At 43.7% G+C, this 22748-nt stretch overlaps 1 protein-coding gene across 1 annotated transcript; it reads right to left on the bottom strand.

Moving 5' to 3' along the window:
• Positions 1-14: 14 nt before the first annotated feature.
• Positions 15-22394, bottom strand: btbd7 (BTB (POZ) domain containing 7). The gene is made up of 11 exons (XM_033642579.2): positions 22040-22394; positions 15167-15394; positions 12152-13285; positions 6611-6819; positions 5991-6066; positions 5386-5546; positions 5130-5273; positions 4466-4655; positions 4134-4312; positions 3494-3898; positions 15-3354 (listed from the first exon to the last, which is right to left on the bottom strand). Exons 2-11 carry the CDS (start codon positions 15246-15248, stop codon positions 2578-2580), a joined length of 3357 nt encoding a protein of 1118 aa, XP_033498470.2. The 5' UTR covers positions 15249-15394; positions 22040-22394; the 3' UTR covers positions 15-2577.
• Positions 22395-22748: the final 354 nt, after the last annotated feature.

The raw sequence follows: 22748 nt of genomic DNA, 5'->3' as shown, positions 1-22748 counted from the left end.
TGAAATCAAATTAATTCCATAATATCAAACCAGTTTATTTTGAGGATGCCCAAGTTGACCACTGTTACGCACCTTTTGAGGTGACAGTAGAAAAATAGATTCAGTGAAACTAAATGCAACTTAATATCAGTCTACAAACATGTTTTCTATGATACCATACAAGTACAAAGTACCTGTTATAATTCAACACAAGCAATCACACATTTCAGATGGTTCAATTTCAAAAGGTGCTAAATAACACTATGTACACAAAACGAGCTACATGAGATTTCAAAGGACTATTTGATGCAGGCTGGTAAGCTGGTAGAAAAGAGCTTGCATAGACATCAAAGTCACTTCTCCAATAAAAGCCCAGCCGCAGGCGGGGGAAGGCACTGACTTCTCTACAGCAAAGAGCAAAACAAGGACTTTTATTCAATGGAACATTGTCCTGGAAAATAAAACAACTACCCAACATGAACATGGGGAGGAATCTGGAGTTTTGCATTTTTTCCCCATGAAGCAACCTAGATGGAAAAATGATTTTTCTGCTTGGCAACTTCATCACTGCTAAGCAGAGAGCTAGTATCTTCAGATCCTCTACATATTCCTGTTACTTTAAAAGTAAAGGAAAACAGGGGAGGGAAAAAAAAATCTCTACAAACATGGTAATCCACACCACCTACGACATTGAACAGACTGCCCTAATGCATAACATTTAAGAACGAAATTGATTCTGAGACACAATCTTTTTGTTTTATACCACACATTCTTAGTGAGATTTCATGACAAAGACAAGTACACAGTGTTGTCCACTACAGTAAGAACCTTCAACGACCACTAAAATGTGATAGAAACCATTAAAAATTTGTCAGAACATGTGAAGCTCAATTCATTATATACAATTTTCCATTGGAGATATGAGCCAGCAATCGCCAACTTTTTTTCAATGTAAGATTCCTTTTGTTCGATATTCATTTGTTCCTTTTCCCTTCAGCTAATAGACAGGTGGCTCCTACAGTGCAATGTTACTCATAAGTGAGGTTGTATGCCAGCTGTTGGCTGTAACAGGCTTTTATGTGTGTACTTGCATGGTGCTGGAGCTACAGCTGCTGCGGCTCTTTAACAGTATATTTAACAGTATCAACACTGACTTTGCAGTTCCACAATTCCCCATGAGGTGGCGTGATGGAGGCCTGATGTATATAAATATACATGGTTTTGGCATTCTTGTTTAGTGAAACCCACCTCTGCCACCAAGAAAAACTGCAGTTAATGTGTCCATAGTGAACAGAACAGTCAAATAAGCAATTAATAGGGGTTGCAATATAATGACATCATACTTAATTGAATAAAGGTAGCTAAAACTGAATATTCCAAGCACTGATTAAGGCTTTAGATTTGATTACTTGATGCTATTGGATTAAACAGAACAAGAGGCTCTAGCACACTGACCACCGCGCTCTGTGCCAGAGACTCTGGTTAAATCATCTGACTCTGATATGTACAAACAGACCTGACTAAAGATGGGAGTGTACAGTACTGAGATTGTCTAAACACCTGTGTGTATCAAAGTTATCCTCGCACACAGACACACGCACACACACCTGTTCCAGCTGAAAAACCAACAAACTCTGCATTTGATCACTGTACGTCAGTTGCCATGGCACCCCTATATTTTCCCACTGTATCTCAGTAATGAACCCTGCTCACGATCCTCCTGCCTCCCCACCATCTGAAAATGCCAGGCCTCTGCCTCCTAGCTAGACACTCAAAGGCTGCGATAGGTAAAGCCTGACACAATTATCAGACTGGGTTACAGGGGAATGACGAGCTCTGATGACCTACTTCCTGTCGGATCCAATTCCTGCTTTGTGTGACCAAGCCTTGGCCCGTTACTCATCAGCACTGCAGACCCAGGGCCAGGAGGGGAAAACAAGTCAGGTGGGTTGCTAAAGGCATGCTACAGGAAGAAATGGAAATACAAGTAATGGGAGGAAAAGAATACAGCCAGACGTATTTACATATGATTTTATCACAATACTCTCTGTCCCAGACTGTGTACCATTGTTAGCTTGTGTAAATTGAGATTCCTATCCTGCCGTCTCCCCATTCTATGCTGAAAATAATGGAGAGACAACAGAGGCTATGAATATAATCTTTGTTAAACCATCAGTTCATAACTGAGCTACATCTAGTGTTATGATCTCCTCATGCAGGATTCACACAGCATAGAGCGAACCTCTTTCTTTACAATCAAACTCAAGAGACCAATCCATCCTGGTAGAGCCTGAGTCATCCTCTAAACCAGCAGGACTAGGCAGGCTTGCAAAGATCAATTACAAGCATTGACAATTGACCTACAGCTCTTACACATTCCATACTCTGACTGTGTGATGGATAGCACAGTTTGATAGAGGTAGGACAAAAGGACAGATCCTATAAATAGCAACCATCGACCACCCCTTTCCCCCTGCTCCTCTCAAACACACACACATATACACAGGCACACATTTAGTGCTTTGCCGTCCATTGTGACGGACAGCCACTCATCATGCTTTCCCTTTTCTTAACTCAACCCCTGGTCCTCAACTGGGGTTAAAGTGCGGATTTCTTATAAGGGTAGTCAGGCTTGCTGGGTGACCTGCGGTCTCTGGTGATCTCCTCACTGACACTGTTCCTGTGAGGCTGCTGGAGGGACCCCGGGCCCAATGATTCTCCAGCTAGAACCATGTCCTCCGGGGCATCTCTAGGTCCTGTGTGCCTCTCCTCATAGCTGTCCATGTTCCCACTGGGAGACCGTAAATGGCCTAAGCCATGAGTCAGGTCTGTCTCATTTGATCGCCCCCTTGGGATGTGTCCCATCCTAGGCTGGGCCCCAGAGGGGCTGGCAAGAACTCCATCGTGCCTCTGAGAGGTCATGCTGAGGACATCCAGACGTAATGGGTCTGGGGCAGTTCGTCCCTGCGGGCGGCCCTGGGACTGAGAGTCAGAAATGTAAGGGGGTGGATAAGAGCTGGAGGGGGTGCAGCTGTGGCTGTAGAGGTCTGGTCCTGCAAAGGAGGGCAGAGGGTGAGTGGAGGTCGGGGTTGCAGGTCGGCAGGAGAAGTCATACAGGTCAGGGAACTCTGCTTGAGCCTCCAGCTTGGGTTCCGGAGCGTGTCTCTTGCAGGAGTGGCCATGTCCAGGACCGTGGCCATGGCTGTGGCGGGCAGAAGGGCAGGGCCCATGGGGTAGATGGTGGCCTGAGGGGCCCATTGGGCTATGAGGGCCTTCCCTTTCCATCTCTGCCATGTGCTGCTCCCTCAGGGACATGACAGACACACCCAGTGCAATGTCAGGCATGAACTCCCTCATAACAGGCTCCATGTTCATCTGCATCACAAAACAGATACAAATGTGTGACATTACCTGACATTTGAGCAACTTAGGATCCCATGCACAAACCATTAAGCCACATTTGAATAAACAAAATGGTAGCACAAGGTCTTGAGGAAGTAACATTCACACTCACCGCTTGCTGGTCTGAAAGCAAAGCTCGGCCCATAGCCTGTGGGTTGGTGCAGTCTGGGGGCTGGGGCCTGGGCACAGAGGAGTAGTCTGAGCTGCCATGCTTAGTGGCTGCATGGCGCTGGATCAGGGTGCGGTTGCAGGGGTAGGAGAAGGAACGGGTAGGGGTTGGCATGGGCACACGAGGACGCCAGGCACCCTTGAGCTGAGCATGGCTGGGTGTGGCAGGGGGGTGGTATGGGGGAGGTGGAGGAGGTAGGGGAGGGTGGAAGCCCACTACCCCTTCCAGCTCTGTGAACATGCTATCCATGGCTGGGCTGCTGTTTACCCGACACCGACCCACCTGGCGCAGAGCCAGAATCGGACTCTCATCTCCAAAGCGTTCATCAGGGAAAAACTTGTACGGGTTCTGTAAAAGACAAAATAGGAGCTATAGAAATCTATATCCATCGTGGTGCTGACAAAGCAAAACCCCTTTTTAAGATTTTCCTTAAGATTTATCTGCCTGGGGTTGTTTAAGGTCTGTGTCTGCTGCAGTACTGAGGTCTGTCTGTGTCCTCTGCCTTCCTATCCCTGTTAGTATCCCAGCCTTAGCCATCTCATCCCCCTCTAACCCCTGGGGACAAACTCTCCTTTCTACTAACCTGCAGTAGCTCAGTGGCTCCGTCTGCCAGGCCAAACTCCCTTAGCACCCGCAGCTGCAGCTCATAGCTGACGGTGGCTCCTTCACCACAGTTTAGGGCGTAAGCTCTCTGGACCTGCTCTGTGTGTCTTAGTTCCTGCAGCCTCCGGATCATCTCCTTTACCACAGACAGCTGAGGCACTGAAAGATACACATAATACATACATTGATGCATGTTATGTTTTTTCACTCGATAGTAACCATATCAAAATTATGGTTTGATACTAGCATCATGTTTAAGGGTACTCGAGCAGTTTCTGTTACCATCTGGTCATTCCTCAAATATTTCCTTACCTGGAATTTCATTGGCCACAACCGATGGTGCTGTGGATGAGTTGCTTGCCATTTGCTGGTGACTAATCATGTGACAGCACTGAGGCACAGCGTTGTTGACCATGTAGAGTGTGTCTGGGACGTTGGACATGCGCACTAATCGCAAGCGCACCAGGTCTGTCTGCTCCACCATCATTTCATCGAGCACAGACTGAGGGGACAGGTAGTCGAGAGAGGGCAGGTTAGGCCAGAACTCCAAAAAAATAAAACTCCTATGTGCAACTCAAGGATGCCGAGAGGGTTTGCAAATTAGTTCCACTTGACTGACACTTCATCTAATAATGACTCTCTCTGGTGTGGGGATATGTTCATAAATATTCATGGCGGTGGGAAGCCCTATAAGTTATTAGGAAAAGTGTGCAAATGGACAGAAAATGAATTTCAGTCAAGATGATGGAGGCAGCTATTAAAAATGGCGAGTGTGCATAGCAGCAACTGGGCATGGATGATTTTGGCGCATCTGAGCTATGAACAGGTCTACAAATTTTCCCGAGGCACTTAATGGTGAGGCTGTCCTCTTCACAGAACCTCTACTCTCTTTGATGATAGCTATAAGGGACACAAATAATCCACTGCTTCCTGCTTTGTCTGGAGGCCCCATTAATCAGGAGAGAATGAGCCTTACCTTAGCCTCTTCCACATAAGGAGAGAAGAGGCGGGGACGCACATAGATGCCGGCGTTCTTCTGCCGTAACCAGGCATTGGCTTTCCCCCCCTCAGCTGTGGGCAACATGTCTGAAGGAGGGGTGCTTATCAAACCCCTTTTAAGCTGTGAAGAGGGGTGAACAATGTGGATCAATGATAAGTTTAAGAAGGTGACTAAGGTGCACACACATACACACACACAGCAGCTGAGAAAAAGGCAGATAAGGAGGACTGACCGCGTCAGCGAGGACGTCACTGTTGGGAGGTAAGATGTGCTCAGTTCGGATGAAGGGCAGGAGGGGTGACAGGATCTCCTTTAGTTCCTCCACGTCCAGGTCTCTCCGTTTCACTCCTCTCTTGTTTACACTGTGGGCTGTGCCGCTCAACAGGTTGGGCTCTGGGTAAATGAGGACAGAAACAGCCATGAGCATCTTTTTAATATAATGCATATTACCGTGACTATTTATGTAACTATGATTAGGCTTTTAATGCTATAAAGCCACCTTCTGGCTATTTTTCACATTGTTCCGACAGTTTAAAAAAATCATGGATAAATATTGCATTGGTTACTGTGTGGTTCAGTTTTTTCAAGCAGGTTCCTGGCCGATACAATATGATGACAAATAACCTTGACCATAAATCCAACAGAAGACAACTGCTTACTTAGGTCAGAGCACACAATGACATGGCAAATCACTATGAGACCACTTTTTTGAGGGTAAAGTTTGGTTCCTTTTTGTAATGCTTTTAAGTGTATTTTGGAGGCTCTGGTAAGTGGGTAATTTCCTCAGAGCCATTAGGGGGGCTGCTCAGAGGGTAATTATAGAGTGTATTATCTTACCCCTGTCTGCCATCCTCTTAATAAGCTGCTGCTCGCCCCACTTAACAACATACTTGAGAATGTCCTGTTCGCTCGCCTGTGAATGAGACCGAGGTACAGAGAAAGAGAAGGGACACACAGAGAGATATAGGACAGGGAGAAAGAAAGACACAAAATTATTATTAGGACAAGGTTAGATATCATCGAGAATAAAACTGGGAAGCTGTTAAATGAGGATAAGGTGAAAATGCAATATGTTCAGGCGGTGGCCCAGCAAAGCTCAGGCCTGGTTGGTTTGTTTGTGTGTAGTTGGATTTCAGCACTTCACCTCAACCATCTGGTCTGATGCCCGAGTAGCTTGGCAGTGCAGATGACAGCTCAGCTTTGATTAGGTTCTTGGTTTGAAGGCATTTCCCTCCTGGGAATGGTGTTAACTCTGGAGACCCTGAGTGTCGTTGGTGAGTGTGTGTGTGTGTGAATAATAGAGAGACCCTGTGAATGCACCTCTGTGTGTGTGTGTACTGTATTTTCACCAAGCAGTCACTGTGAACACGTCAGACTTTACTGAAAATGTGTCTTCCACAGTATGAGATGTTATAGGAGTTGACAACAGACTGACAGGTGATGCTCTGTTTCCTTACCTGTAGGTAGTCAGACTGAATTGCGCAGAGAAGGTGCTCCTTGCTGAGCTCGTAGAGAACATCGGAGCTGACAACCTGACTGAACTCCTCGCAGAGGAAATGCATGGCCTGCCTGTGGACCCACTTGGAGCCATACGGCTGGGAGCTCCACTTCAGGATGGGGACGAGGGAGTCCAGAGACAGGCTTTCCACAACAATGTCCTCACAGCCTGGAGAGCCAATGACAAAGATAAGCAATTCACACCTAGACATTTAATCCAGTGTCTTTATGGGCACACAAGTACAGGTATTAAAGCCAGCAATATAATACTAAACAGAAGCTATAAGAAAAGAAATACAATAGAGCATGATTTAACTGAAAGTTTATTTGAATACAAATGGTAATTCTGCAGCCGCTGCTAGACCATCAGTAGTTTTGACTCGTATTCACTGACCCAGGGAGTCTCCCTCCACTAGCCCCCACATCCTCCTTGCTGCTTTTCCTAAATCAGAGCACATACCAGAACAGCAGGCAGTGGTTTAGCTCTGTAACACACCAACCCACATAAATGCCTTTGATACCTTGATGTGTTTCAGTCTCAAGCTGCCTCCTCTTAACCGTGATAAGTAAACACAGCAGCCTGAGGAAATGTGCTGCCGGTGCACGGGCACACACACTTTGGAATTGTGTACACACTTCTGTGCATAAATCAAAAATGCATTAAAAAGCCACAGAAGGCTTAGGGAATTATGTACCTGCTGCTGTAGCCATTAGAAAAAAGAGCAAAGTTTTGAAAATTCAGCCTACGCCAGCACTCAAACTCACACTTATTCTAAGAGGGATCCATTTAAGCAGAATTAAACCCCCTAACATCCACGCCGATTAACATATGATTGGCTAGGTCAAGCTATCTTTGCCAAACCCAAATACGCTGGAGCCTCAGTGGCTCTTATTCGCAGCCTTTCTCTAATCAATAACTTTTAATACAAAACGGACATCCATGGAGATAAAGCCAGACTGACTGACGTCCAGTTAGAGCTGCCCTGAGCTGAAACACAGAGCCAACTTCCTCATTCCAGGCCGTCCTGTCCATCAGCTCATAGTTGGGCCAGTAGCAACACTCCTCTGGGAAGAGCTTATCTCAAAGTAGAAAATCTAAGCTGCCTTTCCGCCTCCAAACCCCCCACTTTGAACATACACTCTAGGAAACTGGACACCAGACTTGAGAGTGATGGCTCCAGTGATGCTTTTCCTTTTGAATCCGTCCAAGCACGACTCACTCATTTTTAAGACAAACACACATGCATATGTAAGCAATAATGCCCATGCACACACACATGCATGCATAGATGCACACACTGATGATGCACTTCCCCTTTTGGGCGTCTTTAGTTGTAATGGCAAGTTAACGAAATGCAAAGCAGACACCCGCAGTGTTTTAAAACGAAGGGTGGAAATCCTGCATCGTTAAGAAGACAGATGGAGTTGAAATGTGGACCCAGGCACTTTGCCTTTTTTTATCTGCTATAAACAGACTGGAAGAGGGAATGGATTCACAACATCTGTGCCTCAGTCTCCACTATTCGTCCCCGTGCTGTCTGTCGTCTAGAAAGTGATTTTGCTCACATCAGTCTCTCACCTTTGCATATTTGCCCTCTCTTAAAAGCAGACACACATACACACAGGCAGACAATTCCCCACTTGGGACCAGTGGCCCAGGAAAGCAAACAGCTCTGCTCTGTGTTAGCCCATTAGAATTCACAGCGACAGCCAGTCTTTTAAAACGCAGCACTTTTATTATGAGCTGGAGATTAGAATCAGCATTATATCTAATACTAACCCACCTCCCCTTCTCTCCACGGGTGGTACACCACATTCACTGGAGCTTAGCCGGCTGACAAGAATATCAACACAACAGCAGGGGCAGCAACAGCCAGCTCTGCACTACACTAACTTTAGAGGACGTATGCATTTTGTCTTGCTGTTTTTATTTGGAGCTCCTTGTTTATGAAGCGCACAGTCTCCAAAGCCACTTAAATCATCAGCTGCACTCAATGGTCTGTAAACAAGCCTGTGGATGTAAATCAAGTCTGATGATCACTCAAGGGCTGGGCCTTCATTCAACACACTCCAAACACAAGACAGGGCACTGAAAGTACTGGTCAGTCAGTGAGCATGGAGCGAGAGGAAGTACCAAGCTGAAACCACACCAACTGGCTATCATCTCTGCGGTGCACTTGAAAAATTAATAAGGCTTTTAATATTGGTTGCTATTTGAGTGAGATGGAGTCATAAAGGGATACACATCTTGAGATTTAATAGGGAAGAATGACAGAGAGCTCAATTGCTCCACAAAAACCTCCATGGGCCAAAACTTCACACAGCCAGAGGGTAGCAGTCGAGGTGCACACAAGGGGGAAGCCAGTGTGACAGATGAGAGGGCTCCCTTCATATGAAACCCCTGACATAAGCCTCTCTGCTGCCTCATGAAGAAACATGGCAGCTACTGAAGTCTCAAGCGGTGGGATGGACACAGACAGATTTCTCCTTTCATAATCAACTCACAGATGCCAGGATGATTGCACTTTGGAGTGTGTGAAATTTGTCAAATCAATGTGGAAAAAGGCATAAAAGAGAAATCTCCAAAAGGGTAATAACAGGATGTTGCAAAACAGACAAAGAGAGAGGACTTGGATAAAATGAGACCAGGTCAACCTCAACCATCTCACCACATTCCACATTGAGGTTTCATGGGAACTGATTAGAGCGGTGCAGCACAGTGGGAGAGGGAGGAGAGGGGATAAAAATACCCTTGAGTAGGGGCTTGTTCGGGGGGGATGGGAAGGAAGAGGAGGTGATGGTGTGTGGGGGTGACATTATTTGGCTGCTCTTTGGCTTAAGCTGCCCGAATGACCCTGAGAGTGACACCAGAGCTCGAGGGTGGGAGGTGGTGTCTAACCAGCTGTGTGTATGGTGTTAGTGTACGGTGCTATTGAGATCACTGCACAGGACTTAAAAAGGTGATTGATTCTCTGCCCCTCAATCAATTCAGCAGCTGCCCACAACTAATCCTAAGCTTTTACAGAGACTTTATACAGGCATGTTTACTATTGTAGAGTGCATTGTGTCCCAGAAATGGCTTGTGTTGTTCATACAGCTTCCTCTTTGGACAGCTGCATTTTGTTATTGTTTTCAAACAAAAATAGCCAAATATACAAACCTATTAAGATTACACAATGCACTAGATTTGTATCAATATTGCAATAAGAAATTTGCACACAACATGCTGCAATATCTGCTTACTGATGAATCTATACTGGATTCAAATCAGGTTAGAGCTGTTCTTAGATTCGAATCATCAGTCGGAGACCCCTCAGTTTGCTATGATTCATCTACTCAAGCAGTGTTTTTGCAGTCAATCTGCAGTGTACCCCTGGGGTTGTTTTGGTCCCCAAATGTAGTTACAGAATGAGGACTCCTTGTTTTTACATAGATCTGTGGTACAGGCATCTGAGGACCCAGACCCAAGGTGAGTCTGAGAGAGACAGAGGCAGATGTCTGGAGGAAGAGAGGCTTTGCCCAGTCAGACGCTGAGATAACATCATCTTGTGCCTTCTGCTTATAAGTGGTGAATTTACAACTCACAACAACTTAATACAATACAGTCTCTGGCTTTTGTTTGATATCTACCATCTGCAAAAAATGATACACATTCTTGATCCATTGTGGGCACACATTAGCTGGGACGGCTAACTTGGCTTGTTTACTATACTGCATGAATATCACTATCAAATTCGAATGTCCCACTGAACCCAGTTTAAACTGGAAAAAAGGAACGAATAGTCAAATATCTGAATTGAACAACCAAATCCAATTCCACTGACATGATTTACATGGTGTGTCTGCAGCTGCTTCACAGTAAAACCTTTCAGCCACAGGCTTTTACTGTAAAACAGCTTCACTGAAGTGTTCTGTGTCACAACAAATTATATAAAGTACATTTTGACTATGTTGAATATTACTGTAACTTCGTGTTTTAAACTGAAATTAATACTGCTTTGATTTCATTACTCAGCATGAGTCAGTGAAACTGTATGCTTAAATTGTTTAATGCGTCTCATATCACCATTTCAATATTTAACAAACTAATTCCCATCATCTTGGCTCTGTGAAAGATAAGATGGTTATAGGATATGATTGTACTGAGTTATACAATCTCTCTGGATCCACACAGCTCTGATAGGCAGGCCAAATGCAGTACTTTTTGTGTGTGCATTTGAAATAGACTGCTACAGGTATTGCATATTGCAAAGGTTATTCTGTTTGACGAGGAGCTTTGTTAGATGTGCTAGAAACTGGACAATGCTCAGACATGCCACTCTGGAGGAGGTGCGAGTGACAAAGTGACTGGCTCATCATGTCAACCATGGCTGTAACCTTCGGCATGTTACTGAGGTCATCCTCAAACAGTGGCAAGAGTCAGACAGACAGTGTCATCCGAGTAAAGATAGGCCAGTGACGAAGTAGGCGACCAGTGACGAAGTGTTGACAGAGGCTCAGATGCGCTGCATGTATCAGACAGTAAGCTGTCAGTCCCTGGAGACACAGACAAACCCTTCAGCCTATATCAATCTGTTACTGGCTGCCGCAGCTCTAACACCCATCACAGCCAGCCAAGCTGTTTAACACTAGCGTGGTCTGCATTGCCATATTGCACATATGCCAACATATGCATTATGTAGTTTAAAGGACAGAGTGGAATATTAATACAATGAGTGTGAGACACATTATATGAATTCATGAAGGGAGAGATTAAAGTAGAGTATTGCGCGGCATTAATTATGAGAAAAAAAATATCCAGCCAGTTGTGACAAAATCCAGCTCCTATTATTTAATCCACAGAGACCGACACTATAATTATGACAGTCCGGACTGACAAATTAACCTTGAAATTCATAGTAAAGGCTATTCAACTACATTATCACATTTAAAAACAATTTGTTCAAGCTGAGACCTCAGCAACTAAATTGTAAGGCAGGCTATACTCAACGTAGAGCAGGACAATTTAACAAATTTATGGCATTTATTAAAACATTATGAATCTTTTATTGTCCTAAATTTACTCACATCACAACTATAAAAACATCTCTATTAAATGACAAAAACTACAACAAGCACTGAAGCAGAAGTGCAACCAACAGTCCAGTATCTTAGCTACCTTAAACTGTAATATAACAGGACAAACATATCAGAGGTGAGCAAACATGAGAGAGGAAACATGCACTGATGCATATTAGATATTATCACATTTATGGTTAAAGGTTAATCTGATATGTCTTTCTATTAATTAATTAATTAATTGTGATTTGTGATATTGGGCTTTATAAATAAAATTGAATTGAATTGAATGTTGCGCAGTCACACTCACAAGCACTAATAGGTATAGACAACAGTTAACCTTTGAACTATGTCTACAGAGAGCAAAATCTTTCTTTTTTAACCTGTCACGTATTATTGATTGGTGTTTGTGTGTGTTCTAAATGTGTGTGATTATGACTTACCTTGAGCCAACATACTGAACTCCAAGAATAGAGCAATGTGGTACAGTTCCATGGCCTCCTCGGTGCGTGTGCTGGCTCCACGTCCCCCAGACACCAGAGCTTGCACCTCGCCAAGACTGCCCGCTGAGGGGCTGCCACGTAGCACCAGCCCAAGCTCCACTACATCTGTGTACATGCAGTGGAGAATAACCTGCACATATTTCCGTGGGATGATGGACTCATCCAGCACGATGCGGGTGGGTGTCTGTAACGTGCGCTCTGTCATTTCCTCTCCTGTGCGGATGCGCCTCTGCAAAAGGTTCCTAAAGAAAGGAGAACGTGCTGAGAGGATAGCTTTGTGAGCCCGAAGGTCCTCGTCTGGGGTCCCGGGGCCTCCTGAGCCCACTGTTGGTGCAGCGGCCACGGCCCCTCGTTCATTACAGCTCTCTATCATCTCAGAGTCTGAGGAGAAGCTGAGCAGAGCGTCGTAGTAACACATGTAGTCAAACAGGCCCTTCATATCAGCCTCCAGGGAGTTGGGTGTACCAAACTCCTCACTGAGTTGCACCAGTACATCCACATTCTGCAGCCTGGTATCCTCCGCTCCTCCCACTCCAAACTCCCCAGTGTACAAGTAATGAAGTAGGGCAGAGAACATGGGCACGTCAATGCCAGCTGTCTCAATGTCCATGAGAACCTCCGCTCCATAGCCAGGGGATGACGACAGCAGAGTCTTGAAGAAGGGGCAGCGTGCAGCCAGGATAGCCCGGTGAGCTGGGAAGCAAGTACCTTGGAAGATGAGATCCACATCAGTGCAGTACTTGTGCTGGTAGAGGGCAGCCAGATCCCGCTGCAAGCTGGGTGCCTCAGCGCGTGCCAGGCTGGCCTGAAAGCTTAGCTCCTTGAGGGCTGCTGTGCCCTCATATTCCTCCACCAGGGCGTTGGTGTCACGGACATCCCACCCTGATAAAAGCTCTCGCATCTGCCGCGCATGATCTGCTGAGCGGCTGGACTTCCTCCTTTTGATGAACCTCCGTTTGAGGGTCGCCAGACCAAGGCTCTTCTTCTTCCTGTCTGTGGGCCGCTCATGGCCATGCTCAAGGCTGTATAGCTTAGACTCCCAGCCATATCCCTGCTGAGAGTAGGATGAGGTCCCTGGAATGAACACACAAAGCAGGTTAGCTTCAAATGAATTGTAGTTTGTGTTTTAACAAACAAATGTCTAAACAGATGTAAAGCAAGAAACCTCTTCTCTTTATTAAATAGCTGTGACAGTTTTCCTTGATATTTCCTCAGAAACTGTGTTCTGGTGAGACACTCATTTCATAACCCCAACACCAGTTCACTCTTGAGGCCAGACTGCTAGAAACACAATCTGTCTCTGGCACCCCTGTGGTGCGGCCAGCTCTGTCAGGCCAAACACACACTACCCTGACCCAGCTACCAAAGCACGTGGATCTAGTTCAACAGTAGAAAAAAACCAAACAGAATCCCTTCATTTTGCTTTGTTTCAGGCCAAACTATGGTTCAGCACAGACTGAGAACCAGTTAGCTCATGGAGGACTTTGTCCTGCATTGTACTTCTCAATGAACTTTGGTCCATTCGCATACTTGGGCCCAATCAATTACTCTAAATGGCAGTCATCTTTGGCTTGACAGACAGGACTCGTACGTCAGAGGAAGCTCTGCCAAGGAGATCCTCTCTTCCTGCCCTTCTCTCAGCATCCATCAGTGTGACCCAAATAGTAATCATTCTAGCACTGTGAATCATCTGTGGCCCAGGCCAGCTCAACCAAGCAACTACAGAACTACAGAAAAAAACCTCTCAGGGGCTATAGAGATAATTTGGGTCTTTCAACAATACTTTCACTTTTAAGAAGTATACAAAAACCTCAGAGCCAAAGTCATTTTGAAAGTGAAATAAATAACTTTTTTTTGTTAAGGACAGATTTATTGAAATGAATCTCTAAAGCAGGTTTCCAAACCCTCTGGCACTGAGGGCTGCAGAGATTTAAGGACCATAAACTAGAAAAACTCCATTGGTTGATAATTTAGTCCCAACTAAGTATCCTAACATGCCTCATAATAGAAAGACATCTCTAACAACCAATCAAAAACACTACTTAAATAAAAGCAACACAGAGTGACCTCATATACCTCTGTGCATACAAGTGACACACACACTATACAACCTATATGTCAGGCTCTTTCAGTGCATGCAGTCACAAACTAACAGGCAGAAATAACCTGGCTGTAGCACAGCAATGTTCTCTGACTACGCTGAAAATGGGACAAAAGCAAAAGGTCCCAGACTGTAGCTGTCACGTCATTCAGTAAAATAATGTGACAGTCTAACAAGCAGCCTATAGCTGGCCACCGGGACAAAAATCATGACACCAGATTAGCTCCCATCCGGTCTGATAGCCAGCAGTCTTATCATAATCATATCACACCACAAGCACGTAGTAACAACAAAGCTAAGAAGAGCAAGACTGCAAGGCTGGAAGGGTGGAAGTTACGTTTAAACTCTGACAGCAGAATACTTAATGTGATCTTGGTTAACCACCCACACCGGACACAAGTTCCTTTGCATATCTGCCCCTCAAAACACTTCATAAAATCTATATGGCAGGAAAAAGTAGCCTGGCTGCATTGGTTTTTAATGCATTTGGATCACCTGTATGACTCAGTGACCCAGTTTGAGAGCTCTCATGCACAAATATATTCACCTCTTGCACCATTAGTTGTCATGGAAGCAGGTTAATGTAATCTAAAGTGTGAGTTCGGCCATGATAGACCCCCTGTTGTGTGTTTGTAGCATGGGTGCATGGTGCCAAAGTGGGTTCAGGAGTACAATTTTAACACTTCACTTCAGAGGAGAGTGGGAAAATCATGTTTTTCCACTAACAGTTAATGTAACAGAGATATTTCACCATACGCTGACTGAAAATACAGAATCATCTATCAGAGCTGACTTTGTGTTAACTGTGCAACCGATCACAACGCTCTTAATTAAACCACAGATTAAGTACCTACCTATAAAAGTCTGCTGTGCCTGTGCATTTCCCCCGATGCGTGGGGAGCATGAGTGTGGATAGCTGGATCCATTGGCACCCATCCTCACTTCTCTTCACTTGCTATTTGGGGGTCCCCCCTCTTGCTGAGTCATTCTGCTCAGACAGCGTATTCCTCCAGATCCTCAGTCGTGGGTCAGGCACGGATCCTCTGAAGCGTCCTCAGAGCCCCGGGCCCAGCCTGCCATACCTGGAGGGAAGAAGATGAAAGAGGACAGAAAGAACAGTGACAAAGACGTTCAAGTCAAAGAGTGAATGCTTCTTTAAATGGTGCTGACTAACATCTCATAGGGAATGCAACGATGATGAGTTTGGACTGTTTGGACTCTGTCAAAGATAATGAATGGCCAGGGGGCGTCGATGTTAAGGAAGCTGAAAAGAGGGACATCTATTACTATTTGTCACTCTATTTCAACCACACTGATTTCAGTGCAATCATGAATCATAGTTGCCCTGGTAATTTTGCAGGCCTGAAATGCTAAAGATTCTGACGAGAAACCTTTTTTTAGAATGACAGTCTTCATCTGAAGACTGTGTGCTCAAGCTTCTATCTATAATCTTCAGTGGTGACTTAGGTTAACAGAGACTTCCTCTGCTCGGCCCTAAGGAAACTCTGACTGGCAGTCGACAACAAATCTAATGCAGATGTACGCTGGAAGGCACAACCCACTCTGCCTTTACCCATCTTGTCCGTTTTAGTAGTTTAAACATTTGAAGTCTAATGAATAATTTGGATGTTTTTCCAGTTAAGCGTGTTTTTATCTGTGCAGAGTATAATTATACTGCAATGTTAGTGACAAGTCACTGACCAAGGTCATATCAATTAGTCAAAAGGCTAAGTGTTACATTTTCATTTAATTGCTACTGAAACATCTCTGAGCTAGTTTTTAAACATTGGGTTCAGATCATATTAGTGCAGTCACACTAAGCACTGCATCATAGCTGCAACGACTTCTGGTTGTTCAGTGAAATTCTTTTCAGTGCCTCACAGAAGTGATGGGAAATGTCACATATGAATGCAATCTTAGTGCACTACGTGACAATACATACTGTGAGACAACACAAATGTGTCTACTGTCAGAGACTTTGGCATGCCATTTTTGCAGTGGTATGTTTCCCATTAGTATTTTTGGTTGTATCAGGGCAATGTTGCATACTGGATTTTTATGATTTTGGCATCAACGGGATGAAATACTTTGATTTGTCAGGTAGAGCTGCAACAACGATCATTTTGTTTAGTGGTTAATCTGACAATTACTTTCTCAATGAATAGACTGTTTAGTTGATAAAATGTCAGAAAACAGTGCAGGCCCTTTCCCTTATACAAATAGTTTTATTCATTAGCTGTTAATTGTCATCAAAACAACCTTGTTTTATCCGCCTTGCTCTTAAACTTGTGGCAAACTGTGTTATGCATATTTGGAGTTTTGCCCACATTCTAACTGAAATGCTTGCTTGCACTTTCACTCATTAATTTTGTCTTTGCCTGCCACTGTTTTCTTGCGATTGCCCGATCTGTACTGCACATGTGCAACTCTAAACAGAGATGCAAAGGAAGCGGGATTGTGCGCTCCTCAACTTCCTCCATCATTAGCTCCAGAATAAACAATGGTGTTTTATTCTTTTTTTCCCACTTGCCTGATCGGGCAAGTGAGTTGCTTGATGTACTAGCCCAATGTGGCATTTATATATATCATACTTGCCCCTGTGATCCTAATTGTTGAGCCCTGTGACATATGCCCTGTGTGATTTCAAAGAGCCCAAGGTGATGTTCTGAAATGGTATGTTTTATCCAACCAACAGTCCAAAAATGCACAGCTATTTTGTTTATTATCAGGTATGACATCAAATTCTAGCATTTAAGTGGCATGAAACCAGCAAATCTTTGGCCTTTTTGCTAAGAAAAATAAGACTACAACAACCATTCAATGATCAAACTAGTTGCCAATTATTTTCCTATAGATCAAGTAATCCATTAATCAACTTATCGTTGCAGCTCAATTGTCAGGTATTTAATTCATATTCAGCAAAAAACAGACATTGCTCTCTGTTAATTTTGTCCATTAGTAATTTCTGAACACACCTTTCATTACAGAGGACATCCTAACAGTTTACAATAGAAATAGCACAGGTGTAAATAATTAAAATGAATGATGGCTTAATTGCATTTAGCTGCTTCAGTTTCAGAGTCCTGGTATAATGCATGCTAGCTCATTGTCACATTGCTATGGCTTACTGGGACACATGAATACAACAGAGCCATCCTTAATGTTATTAGCAATACCTGCACCTTTCCTGAAGTAAAAATGCCTTCCGTGGAAAATGCCTTTTGAAGCCCTTATGTGATACCAATATCATATCACAAAAGATTTTAGGTATATTTAGGTGGTACTTTATATGGCTCGGTCAAATGCACATCATTTTAAGATGGAGGTGAGCTACTGCACGTAGCTCAACACAGCCATTTTCTCTCAGCCTATCCTTGCCAGCCGTGGCACCAATGAAGGCGCCCTCAGTAACTTTTTCTGCTCTCTCCTTTGTACTGTCACTGGCTACGATCTAACACAAAACAGGGCACCTCATTAATTAAGCATACCCTTTACCCATCAGGCTATTAATTACAAACTGAGTGTATCTGTCTCGCTTCATTTATACCAGCAAGTACACTGGAGAGCAAAATTATTCTGATTATTTTCCAAACCAGAGGGACAGCTTCTCAATTTTCCATGCTGCTTACATCTTGGGTAACTTTGCATAAATGTGCCCAAATGTGCCCTTTTATAAACAATATTAAGAGACTTGGAAATGTAATTCTCATTGCTCTTGACCTTTAAATAACTCAATATAAAAGCCGTCATATACATTTCGTTCTCATCTGTGCAAGACTAGACGGAGAACTGGAGTGTGATGGGAGATCTGTTTTATCTCAGCCTGCTAGTTTTTCCTGCCTACCATACTAATAAATCATTGTGGCTGCCCCTGTAGAGCAGCACTCCACAGCCTCCCAAGGGTTCAATGGAAAACCACAGCCTCTTACTCCACACACAAATAGTCACCAAGCAGTCACACTGGAACACTCCAATAAAATGTTGGTTGATCTTTATTTCATTAGACTGCTTTAAATAAGCCCCATCTTCACAGGGAATTCATTTGGACAAAATTAGAAATTGAATTTGAATATGTAGGAGAGAGGAGGAAGCCCTTGAGATATATACTGTCTTGTTTACAAAAGGAGGTGGGGGGTGGGGTGTTGGGGTGGTGGTGGGGGGGTCCTCAAAGGAGCACAGCAGAGGCAGAATAAAACAAAGCAACCAACACATCAACTGAACAATACACCGACTCCCAGCTAGGCAGACTTACGGCTTTAACTCATTCAAATAAGTGAACCAAATTTAACTTCAGCTGCAGTGCAGAATTCTAAAAGCATAATTTGGGACAGCTATTTCCTTGAGACCTGACTCACACTGTTCAATAAGAAGCATCTCTGCCATAATCTCTCTGATGCCGAACATTAAGACACTCTCCTGCAGTTTGGACTGAAACAGTGTGCTGCTCTGTGTGCTGGGAGCAGAGGAGGGCAGTGCCACAGTCGGGGGGGGGGGGCAGACGCCAGCCGAGCTGGACTATACGTCCCTAATGAGAGGTGACAGGAGACACTCCCTGCCCCCACCTATCTCTCTCTCTCTACATACACACAAACATACGCGACCTTTCAAACTGCTCACCTTGCTTCAGTCGCTTGAATCATTTCATTTTATTTAAAATCAGTCATTTGCAGAGGTTTAAAAGACAGAACCCCGACCTCCCATAGAACATTACCATACAAAACTGCTTGGCACGAGAACAGGACCGATGTATTATTCAAATGACAGCCAAGGCACTTTATCAATCATTTATGTGGATTTCCTCATCATGGCTAGAGAAAGGGAAGCAGTAGGTATCTGGATCTCCTTTCCTGTCCTGCAATCCCAAATTTCTGGAGCATGTTCTTATTATTTCAAAGCACATTTTTTACAGGTCATCCCCCTTATTCAAAGCTATGCTAATGAAACGCACACAGCCAACATTTTGAATCAAAGTGACAGCTATAATGAAGCTAAGACTACATGACAAGACTTCAACAATCAAAAGCATAGTGAAGAATTACTTGAGCAGTGTAGCAGATGATTGAGAAATTTCTCTTTCTTGCCTTTATGGCAGCTGTGTAACAGTCTATCAGTCTAAAGAGCCACATTGCTTTGCTCAAATGGTACAAAGATACGTAGGTGGTGTGTTCTCCTTTGGTCCCACTGTGAATCCTTTAAATGAAATGATGAAATCACCACCTTTTGACAGTAATCTTTGTTAGGCTCAATGACACAGGCCCTAATCTTCTGAAGAGGAGCAATCACTGTGCCAGTATCGCAGTCAGGCCTGAATGAAAAGGCAGCAACTGTAGAAACACTGAAATACATCCCCCCCAAACACTTTGCTGTCTAAAATTACACAGTAGCTGCAAAGTGCTCTAAATGTGTCAAAGCTCTCAAATACACAGCTCTTCAATATAATTTCTTCAACAGGGAATTTTTATTAGTCCATCGCAGGCATGTTATTATCTCATGAAGTCCCGTCACACTGATCCCAGAAGAAGCATAGATAATTTACTTTCTTGACTCGCATACAATGAAAACGAAAGATGCGGGCCTTGTCCAATTAATATAAAAACACAATCTAATTATGACAACTAATCCCTTGTTGTAATTTCAGTTTATAATAAGTTTAGATGGATATAACTGAGAAAAATGTTTTGCTGACACAAAAGCTGTTCAGTGACTTGTGGGGGAGAGTGTGTTTTGCTAAACAAGCTGGAAAAAAATACCGCTTTGGGCAGTAATTGTAGACTGTTTGACACTTTGTATATTTGATACAATCAAAGGTGCTCTAAAAAAGGTCATAATAAGCAATGCAGTGGTGAGCAGAAACCAGAACTTTCTAACAGAGTGACCTCCACTGTATTGATGTGTCTGCATACATCTCACAGCAAAATGTGAAATATGGAACGCAGGTAGATAGAAAACAGAATACATAACTCCCTCTAAATAATCATGATGTCATATTTTGCCTAAAATGATAGCTGGAGAGGCAAAATTCAGTGGCACAGCAGACTGCTTACCTCTGCAGTGTTTTTGCCAATCAGGTCAATCAGTATAACAGTTAATCAGGCCATTCGACTGATTACAGACGCTGCCAGGAGAGCTACAGGAAACTACAGGAATCAGAACAGGCTAGAAAAAGCAACACACTGAAATGACAGAGACAGATAGAGGAAACAAAAGTCCCCACAATGATGACTCATGGTGGGCAGCCTCTGGATTAGCCCGTCAACCAACAATATGAGCCATAGTGCTGCATATTTAGCATGTCATAGACCATGTTGTCAAGTTTTTTTTTGCAATGGATGCCACAATACACAAACAAAAATTAGGTATCACACAGGATATCTCATAAGCACCAACAAGTTATTTTCTTTTAGACCTTTGGGTGAAAGGATACCTACAGTGACAAAGAATGGGTGGACATGTTCTAGGTCAGCCAAACAGGGACATCTTTTCAATAAAGAAATGTTAAGTGTGCACACACTAATGACTATACAAACACAGCCTGGCAGTCAACCTTCAGGGAATGAATGGCAGCCAAGGAAACAATAAGTGCTTATTTTGAGCGAGTTGTCAATGCTCCTTGTTGAGTTCTCCATCTAACTATCCAGGGTAAACAGCACTCAGGCCAAAGTCCGGCTCGTTCAGTCACTCAGTGGCAAGTACTTGCAGGCTCACGGCCTTTAACGCAAGTCATGGACTTATGAGCATGTAACTCCAATAATTACATGTCATTATACTGCCCTGGAGCACTGACACAAATACTTAACCTGGTTAAATGACAAACCCAAATGCTGAGGGGAACAGTGGATGCACCTTCTCCAAATGAAAAGGGAGAAAGATACAAACAGGTTGTGCAGAATGCTGAGTCTAACCAGAATTTCAGTAAGATTACCACAGGATTATCACAGGGTGCATATGGCTACTTACTACTTAAATAGGTGTTGACACCAACAAGGATCATATGCATTGTTGGAAAGACCCCTTGGGATAGCAATACAGGCTGGAGGGTGAGGCAAATAATAAACTGTGAACAAAACAGAATGCCTATTCCTGACCCCTAAATATATGTGGATGATATTTTACTACTGGCAATTATGTTATGCCTTTGATACACCAATGAAGCCTTATCCACAAACAGGCTGTAAATTGCAATATGTGACAGGCCATTTTGTTGCCATAGCAGGATCTATCAACAACTATCTGACACAGAGGCAATAAACAGCAACATGTAGGTCGATCAGCAAAGTTAAAATGCACATATATTCCAAACTTTTTTATACATCTATCCTCACAAAAACAGAGGAAGCGTTCCCTTCTGTAACCCGTGTATAAAGAAATCAATCATTTGCAATGGCTTTGTTAGCCTTACGTTTACGCGGAGCTATTGTTGCTCTTTGGGCTATTGGTGGGCTATGGCTGCTCAGCGGAAGCCTTGGTTAAAAGTGCTTGTAAGAGCAAAAACCAAGTGGGTTGTTTGTCTCAGCTGATAAAAATGGGAAGTAATGTCCAAATAATTCGCGACAGTCTGGCGAGAGGAATCATATTCACCACAGCCCTGTAATTAGTAGCATATCCTAAAAGGCTAGGGTAAGCTATCTCTGCTGTGTCGCTTTGACTTTACCCCCTCGGAAACAGCAATTTACTTCGAGCAGGATGCGATGCAACTGTTGAAAAGCCAGCGTCCAAAGCATATTTACCAGAAAGTGGAGAGCTTCGTGGGCATTATTTTCCTTCGTATCACCTCGTAGTTTAGACAGTACTCCGACCCAAGTTGTCCCTGGCAGAGGGGGAGAAAAAATGCAGCTCAACACCTTCTTTTTCCAACTCTGCTCATTACGCACGCCTCGACGTCAACGTCCACATTTGATCACTAATATGCGATAATTTCCACTTGCGTCGACTTTCCGGCGAATTTCCAGTATTTACCTCGACTAAAAACTAAACCAAACCCGTTTTTATTCTCGGTTCGGTTCGGTATTTCCCCATAGTAGCACAACGCCTTGTTGGGTGGTTGTTATGGCCTATCCCAACGCTAACCGTTTCAAGATAACGTTAGCCAGATTAAGGGATAGCGCTTCCGATTAGGATTTTCGAAATAAAAGAAAGTAATAGAACAATTTTGTATCATACAATACAATACACACCATGTAAAGACAGTTTCAATCACACGTTCAGTTTAAAACCTTTAAAAGCAATTTAAACAAAAAACTATAGAAAAACAACGGCGATACCAGTCATATTAGCTAAGGTAAGCACGCCATGCACATATGTCACGCCTTTATTTTGAAAGCAACATAACATTCTTATCTGTATTTTCCTGAGCTTGACGGGATCTCAGTGCTGTACGCCGACTGGTCAAGAGGCCCGTCAGTACTCCGAGCAGCTTGTGCAATAAGATATTTGCGA

Source organism: Epinephelus lanceolatus, chromosome 15 (genome assembly GCF_041903045.1).
Source record: "Epinephelus lanceolatus isolate andai-2023 chromosome 15, ASM4190304v1, whole genome shotgun sequence".
Classification (NCBI taxonomy): Eukaryota; Metazoa; Chordata; class Actinopteri; order Perciformes; family Serranidae; genus Epinephelus; species Epinephelus lanceolatus.
This window is presented reverse-complemented; position numbering and strand designations above follow the sequence as displayed.

Excerpts from the sequence above, each read along its gene's own strand:
- btbd7 (XM_033642579.2), bottom strand. The coding sequence starts at position 15,248 with ATGGGTGCCAATGGATCCAGCTATCCACACTCATGCTCCCCACGCATC. Across the intron at positions 5,547-5,990 it reads TAAGAGGATGGCAGACAGGG|AGCCCAACCTGTTGAGCGGC; the intron begins GTAAGATAATAC and ends TCATTTACCCAG. Across the intron at positions 3,355-3,493 it reads TGCTTTCAGACCAGCAAGCG|ATGAACATGGAGCCTGTTAT; the intron begins GTGAGTGTGAAT and ends TTTGTGATGCAG.